We start from the raw sequence: 8,448 nt of genomic DNA on the forward strand, positions 1-8,448 counted from the left end.
CAGAATTAACAGAATATGCATTTGTTAGAGGGCATTTCACACCACACCCAGATTACCATTCAAGGATGTTAATACATTGGAAGCATTTCAGAGGAATGGATGAATGACCTTGAAGATTAGGCTTGTGTCCACTTAAAGTTCAGATTGAGGCCATGATGCTGAGTCAATACCATTGCAGCTAGCATAATGGGTATTGCCATTGGTTCAATTCTGCCACTGTCGATAAGGAGTTTGTACATTCTCCATGACTGTGCAGGTTTCCTCCCATATTCCAGACAGCAGTTAGTAAATCAGTTGATTAGGTGAGTGGGCTCACTGGTCCAGAAGAGCACGCTACAGTGCTGTGTCTCTAATAAATTTAAACAATTAAGGTTCCAAAGGGTCTTGGTAAGATTTGATGCAGGACATTTCTATAATATCTAGAACATGAGAATTATGATTTAACATTACACCACCAGCTTAAGGTATGAGATTTTCTCTGAGGATCAATGTTTGAAACTTTTCATCAAGGAATGATGGAAACAGACTTTATATATTTAAAAGATTGATAGATTCTGAACAAGGGCGAGAAAGGTTATCATAGACAGACAGGAATGCAGAGCATTCCGATCAGCAAAGATCTGAATGGTGGAGCTTACTGCTAATCCACAAGTAAAAACAATTCAATAGGATAGCTCAATGAATGTTTATTAGTCTACTAATCTGTACAAGAAAATCTATTTTTTAGATTCTTCTTCCTTAGAGAGCGTCTTAATGATCTCTTCCTTCTTGGCCTGCAGACGCTCTTCACGGCGCTTCCGAGCTTCCTTAGTCCTGTTTCTGCGAGCTTCAGCTTGGTCACTACAAAACAATGAACTCTGGTCAGCACCACAATCAGGAAGATATAATTTCCAAGGGTTGAGCTTTGTCAACAGTAATGCATATAAATGCCATGGGATTAGTTAGGATAGCAACTGATCAAGTACGACATAAACAATTTATGTTTCAGGCTGAGACCCTTCACCAGACACCAGAAGGGGAACAAACTGTTGGGAGGAACTCAAGAACACCACCTCACATTCCTCTTTTCCACCATTTTTGTAAATTTTGTCTTGCACCGAATTGCTGCCACAAAACAAATTTCACAACATAATAAACCTAATTCTGACCTGCATCCATATTGGGTCTCAATCCTAAACCCAGACTGTCCATGACGCTATTCAGTAGATGTACAAATTGACAAAGTGCATATATGACAACTAGTTAAGTTACTGCTACTGGTGTTGACCCAGTGAATTATTTCAACAGCTCAGATTTTGATACTAAATAGTAAGTTTGCCCAGGTTAGAGCTTTGAGCCTTAGAAGCTAATGGCACAGAAATAAAAGTAGAGCAACTACACCAAGAATAAGTATGCAATCTCTAATGGGCACTAAAACGTCAGAGGGTGGTTAGATATGGAAAAGGCACTATGCCACCAAATTGAGAATAGATCAGTAAGCATAAGAGAGAAGGTCTGTGCTACAATTGGGAATAGACAAGTATTCTCAAGTTTAGAGTAACAAAGAAAGAGGACCTAAGTTAGATCTGGAATTAAGTTTTTAAGGTATAAAATCTTCTGAAATTAAACCACTATAAGGCAAGATTGAAGCAGGAATAGAAACTGGAAGTATAAAACTGAAAATTCATTTTTAAATCAAGGTCCAAAGGTGAGATATTCAATTACGATTATTTAAATATGCATTGAAGCTTAGACCCCCCCCCAAAAGGAATATATTAAGCATGCAGTTCAATCAATCCCAAGAGGCAATCACACTCAAATTCTAAAATTTAACTCCAATCTTAAATCCAAAACACTTCTCGCAGATCTATGCAACACTTACGCCAGAAGCTTCTTGCGAGCCTTGTCTGCCTTCAGCTTGTGAATGTGCTCCATCAAGATGCGCTTATTTTTGAACACATTACCCTTCACCTTCAGATACAGACTGTGATACCTGCAAGGGTACAGTGTCAAAGAAACAAAGTTCTTATCTATTCAGACTGCTGCAAGCCACTGGCATTCCTTCAAAATATACTCCAGCATAATAATATTCCATAATGATACTGTTCAAGTCAAGTGTAATTATAGAATCAAATACAGATTTATCATCTGGACCCAAGAACATTCATGTTAAGACTTCCAAAGTGAGTTTTTTAAAAAAAATCAGAGCTACAGTGGGGGATGGGGGAGGAAAGGTAGACTAGCCACAATTGAATATTCTAATTTTCCTATGCTGGCAACTAAGGGCTCTCATATGGCCATCTGGGCTTTATACACCAGCCATGCCAAACCTCAAATCCTCAACCTTCAAACACAATAATGAATACTTACATGTGGCGATCAATCTTTTTAGACTCCCTGTATCGGCGAAGCAGGCGCCTCAGAATTCTCATTCTCCTCATCCAGGACAGTTTCTCCGGCATACGGGCATTGGCTGTACCCTTTCGCTTACCTGTTCAAGAATGCAAAGGAACATTTAATCCAACAAAACTCAGGAATCACAGCCAAGTTAAATGAGCCCAAGGGAATTTCACACAAAACAGTCAGTATTCCAGTCAGCTGCAGCTGGAGTATTTATAGAATGATAAGTGCAATACAAACTGAAGCAGTGACTATAAAAGGTTGATAAAGCTTGAGAAAACAAGACATTAAGGTTTTCAGTCCTTCAAGGAGTCACCCAAAGTGCCCAGTTAGGTTAACCCAAATTATGGCACTGGAACACAACTTCTACTTAGTAAGAATGAAAACAGCCTACCCGCTTCAAAAGCAGCCCATAGATTTAATGCTCTTTACAGAGGTGCCTGGCATCTACTAATTGGTGCCGAGTTTTGACCATAAAATAATTTATTAATGTTAAAACACTAATATATTCAAGGCCAATGTAATGTATTTTCAATTGCACAAAACTTAGATTCCTATGACATTTTTAACATTTGTAGTGAAGGAAGAACACTTACCTATACCCATATGTCGGCCTTTCCTGCGTGCAAGGGTGTTTTTCCTGCACCGAGCACGTGAATGCACCGTAACAGGTTTGCGAATAATCAGGCCATCTTTAACCAATTTTCTGATCTGTTGACCTGCAGAAGGAAAACAAACTCTGCATTTGGTACCACGTGTGTCTTCCTATCCCTTACACATATTTGGTGGTTCTCACTACAATTGTAACTACTCTGCAAGCCATCACAATTCTCAATACTATTCAATAAAGTCCAGTCCCATTGGTGGAGGTGAAGCTTGCAAGAAATAAACCACAATAAAGGAAAAGAATAGAACATAGAATAATGGAAGATCCATAATTTGCCAAAGTGGTAAAGAAAAAAGGTTTTGTTTAGGTATAGAGCTTTGATCATTTTGGTCGGAGCGAGAATGGGGAGCCACATGTTTCAGATGCTGCTAGAACCTATAAACAGTCAACCTGAACTACATACATTGGCTGGTTGCTCTCCATTCAAATACTACTATAGTTGGAAATAACTTGGAAAATGTGTAGCTCAGGTAGTTGATGGTTGGGTTGGACTGGGCAATCCTGAACTGTCAATATGGGAGAACTCAAGTATTACTACAGTTTTCGGAGCCGACAAGCAGATAGTCAAATTTTATTAATTCATTAGGTAGATTAGTGTTACTTCAGATCAAATTAACAGCTTTTGGACAACTTGGAGAGAATGGATGAAACTTCTCAAGCTTGGCACAAATAACATAACAGCTTTTAATGAGGGCATTTCTAGTTATGAAGGTGTAAGATAGAGATACAGCCTTGACCAAGATGCCCCAGTAGGGGGAACTGCACTGGATGTTTTAAGATCGACTGGTTAAGAATGACTAGCAAGAGAATAACTAGCAATCACTCAAGCATGGCAGGGCATTTGCTTGGACGTGAAGAATATGGGAAACGTTCTTAATGAATACTTTACATCAGTATTTACCAAGGAGAAAAACATGGAGGATATGGAGATCAGTGGTGAGCACATTGACACGTTAGGGCATTTAGGTAAAAAAGGTGGCAGTTGGGTCTCAAAACATTAAGGTGGACAAGTCTCCAGGGCCTGATGGAATATACCCAGTTGACTGGGAGAGGAAAAAAGATTGACTGGGCCTTCACCAATATCTTCATGTCCTTTCTAGACACAGGCGAGGTCCCGGAGGACTGATGAGTAGCTGATGTTCCATTATTCAAGAAGGAAACCAGGTACAATTCTGGAAACTATAAATTGACGAGTCTTATAACAGTGCTGGTGAAGTTACTAGAGAGAACTCTCAAGGATAGGACGAGAGCATTGAAAAAGCATGGCCTAATTAGGGAGAGCCAGCGTGGCTTTCTGAGAGGCAAGTTATGAGGAGTAATTGATAAGTTTGTGGCCTAAGGTAGGAGTCAATTTTAGAAAAACGAGCACATTTATTTTTCCTACATTTACATACAGTTGTTGTGGAACATACGGATCCCTCCTTTGTAGAAGTCGGCGTCTTGGATCTCCAGAAGTCGTCCACAGCATAAAATGATTGATAAGTTTGTGGCCCAAATTAGAAGGAGGCGCGTTATTAACTTCAAACTTTCTGCATAATCGAAGAGTTGAACTCTACCTTCAGCCATGAACTTATCAATCACCACTGCTGTGGACCACCTGGAGGTCCAAGATGCTCTCGTTACATGCACGTGCAGTTCAAATCTTTGAGTGATAATGCAAAAAGTTTGAAGTTATTAACTCATATCCGTCTACCCTAGGCCACGAACTTATCAATCACCCCTGCTGTGGACCACTTCTACAAAGAAGGATCTGTATGCTCCACAACCGCTGGACTAAGTGTGTACATGTAGGAGGGGATGATGTTGAAAAATAAATGTGCTAGGTTTTCTAAAAAATGACTCCGTCTACCTTAGGCTACGAACTTATCAATCACCCCTCATGTCTTAATAGCTTTTTTTGACATGGGTGATTAATGAAGGTAGAGCTGTGGATGTTGCCTGCATGGATTTCAGTAAGATTCCTCATAGGAGATTCATCCAGAAGATTATGGCGCATGGGATCCATGATGAATTGGCCGTTTGGATTCAGAACTGGCTTGCCTTTAGAAGATAGTGGTTGAAGGGACTAGCTGGAGGCCTGTGATTTCTGATGTTCCACAGGAATCCATACTGGAACCTCTACTGTTTGTGATGTATATAAATGACCTGGATGAAAATGTAGATGGGTGGGTTAGCAAGTTTACAGACAACACGAAGATTGGTGGTGTTGTGGATAGAGTATATCATTGGCAAATAATACAGCGGGACATAGATCAGTTGCAGACATTGGCGGAAAAATGGCAGATGGGAGTTTAATCTGGCTAAATGCATAAGTGCTGCACCTCGGTAGGTCAAATGTAAAAAGACAGTATGCTGTTAGGCAAGATCCATAACAGTGTTGAGCAGAGGGATCTTGGGGTCTAAGTTCATAGCTCCCCGAAAGTGGCTAGACAGGTCGATCAGGTAGTGAATAAGGATTATGACATTCAAGGCATTTAGTGTAAAAATCAGGAAAGTTATGATGCAGCTTTATATAACTCTAGTTAGACTGCATTTGGAGTATTGCACAAAGTTCTGGTTACCCCACTATAGGATGTTGAGGTTTTGGAGAGGGTGCAGAAGCACTTTACCAGGATGTTGCCTGCTTTAGCAAGCACGTGCTATCATGAAAGGCTGGATAAACCTGGGTTGCTTTCTCTGAAGCAACAGAATCTTGGGGAAGATCTGATAGAGGTTTACAATATTATGAGAGGCACAAATAGACAGTATCTTTTCCCCCAGGGTTGAAATGTCTAACACCAGAGAGCATGCATTTAAGGTGAGAGGGTGTAATTTCAAAGGAGATGCGAGGGGCAAGTATTTTTTTTAAATAGAGTAGCGAGTGCCTGGGGTGGTTGCAGTGACATTTGAATAGGCATATGAATATGAGGAAATTGGAAGGATAGGGACACTGCATCAGAAGGGATTAATTTAGTTGGCTATTTGACTACAAATGTAATTGGTTCAGCACAACAATGTTCCTGTGCTGTACTGTTCTGTCACTGAAAAACAAATCTTCGGACAACACAATTCCCTCAATCCATAGCTTACATTCCTAAGACTAATCCAGTTTATATGTGGACAGCAAAAATATGAATAAGGCCTAACAATAGAGCAAAGGCACAATAATGTCAAACAAAATCAGATTAAAGCTCACTTACGAGAATTGGCATTGGCAATCTCATTAGTTTCATTGGGGTCCAACCATACCTTCTTTTTCCCGCAACGCAAAACACTGGAGGCAAGCCTCTTCTGAAGCCTGAGCATACTATATTAACAAAACAAGATGAGTTTGTTAAATATCAAAATAGATTAATAAAGCATTCCTGGTTTTTCAGAACTCTAACATGGGTTGACTTAAGCAATTGTCCTCAAAACTAAAATGAAAATTGCTAACAGTTAAATGCAAAAATTTTATTCCCCCAGTTACACATTAGGTGCCATCTAGCAATAAAGTTGCCTGGGGGAAATCTTCAGATACTGATGATTTTCCTTGCAAACTAGAATTAAGACATAGATTCCAACTAACAAGAGACTCATTTAAGAGATTTGGAATAATTTACTCATGGGATTGCAGAGCTACGCATGCTAAATCCCTGAGTATGTTCAAGACTAGACAACATTTTCAGTCCGCTAACGTCAAGTTGGGACAGACACAAAACAAGCTAAAGCTAAGATCTGACTGAATGAATTTAGTGAATGATGGAATTCGTGTACATATCATGCAGTATGTACCTATTGTTATTCTGACTTTATATTATGCATAAAACACCAAGTTCCAAGATGTACATTGTGAATGGAATGTAAAGATTGATACTTCAATTAATCAGATGATGAAAACATATTTAGAGATTGTTGGTTCGAGAAGCAATCAAAGCACTCAAAAACATACTGTTGATTATAGGTTAGAGTCTACATATTGTTACTTATGGCGGTTTTTTTCAGTTATAGGAGTCATACTCCATTATTACCCAACAAAACATCCTATTCAAGCTATGCATAACTGGAAAAACAAAGCAATTTAAGAATCTTGGAAAAGGATAAAAAGTTTGAATCAATATAGTGCTTAAGATACAACTAACCCATTGAAATTAGCAATATCATGTTTGCTCAGAGATACAATTTTATATCCCGCATTCTAGACACGAGAATGCAGATGCTGGCATCTTGAGGATAAATTCCTGGAGGAACTCTGTGCCGAAAGCAGGGGTACATGTGGTCCTGGTCCAGAATCCCAACCTGAAATGTTAGCTGTCCCCCGTTAATTTTTGCTCGACCTCTTCCTCCAGTTCGCCTTTTTTTAAAAATATCTCATGTAGCCTCGTGATGTAAAGTGCCATTCGGCTAACCAAATCCATTTTCCCATTAATTTGCCAACAATTGTCTCTTCCTCCCTGAACCATTCATCTCCCTCTCACCTCCCCAGGCCACTTGGGTCGATGAAAAAAAAACCCTCACCACGACAGGCCTCTCTCCCCACTGGGACAATGGTCATGGAGCCTTCCCGGAGTAGAGTGGGGGGGGGGGGGGGGAAGGAGGAAGAAGAAAGGGCGCTGGGCCCGAAGCTTCGCCAGGCCCCTGTCCGACCCGCCGGGGAAGCAGGCCATGAGCCACACTGCCCGGAGCGCTCCCACTCCAATACTAGGAACCCATGTTACTCTCCCTCATTCAACCCCGCGCTCCCTTCTCGACTCTTTCAATCTCTCCCACTCCCTTAACCGCTCACCTCATGGCGGCTCGATGGCGCTGGCCGGAAAAGAACGAGCATGCGCAGACCCGGCGCTCTACCACCCAGCTCTGGGGATACCAACTATTCCAAAAGAGGGGTTCTCAATTAGTCTCCTTATCTGCAGGAATTATTACGTCATCAACATCACTACAACAATACGATAACCATATATAAATCATAAATTATTATATATTTCTATAACGAAGTTCCTCGTGTATGTAACAAAGTTCAAAATGTATACAACAAGTCTGAAATAACCCCTAGATTAGAATAGTACAGCCCACACACGTTTTACGCAATGACGTTTTGGAAGCTCAGTCTCCTCCTCCAAGTTTCAGAGGGAGTTGCGCGTTGACGTCACCACAGCGGACACGTCGCCGCACTGAAATCCGTTACGTGACGACGCCGTGTTTATGATGCAAACGGAGACCCAGAGAATCACCGTCGTGCTCTATGCACGTTCTGTGTTGCAATGCCTCTGCACCGTACAGGTTCAGACTATTCGGCCCAAATCCTTCATAGCGAGCTAGTCCCGTCTGTCAGCATTTAGCATACAGTCCTCTAAATGACCACTATCCATGATGTTTTAAGTGTTGCTAATGTACCCGCCTCAACCACAATTTCTGACAGCTCATTCCAAATATGCACCACTCTG

General features: G+C 40.8%; 1 protein-coding gene across 1 annotated transcript; it reads right to left on the reverse strand.

Annotated features, from left to right (window-relative positions):
- Positions 1-666: 666 nt before the first annotated feature.
- rpl19 (ribosomal protein L19) lies at positions 667-7,902 on the reverse strand. Its single transcript, XM_073071734.1, has 6 exons — positions 7,791-7,902; positions 6,226-6,332; positions 2,976-3,098; positions 2,350-2,470; positions 1,862-1,972; positions 667-840 (listed from the first exon to the last, which is right to left on the reverse strand). The coding sequence occupies exons 1-6, from the start codon at positions 7,793-7,795 to the stop codon at positions 717-719; spliced, it is 591 nt and encodes a 196-aa protein (XP_072927835.1). The 5' UTR covers positions 7,796-7,902; the 3' UTR covers positions 667-716.
- Positions 7,903-8,448: the final 546 nt, after the last annotated feature.

This window comes from Hemitrygon akajei, chromosome 18 (genome assembly GCF_048418815.1).
Source record: "Hemitrygon akajei chromosome 18, sHemAka1.3, whole genome shotgun sequence".
NCBI lineage: Eukaryota > Metazoa > Chordata > Chondrichthyes > Myliobatiformes > Dasyatidae > Hemitrygon > Hemitrygon akajei.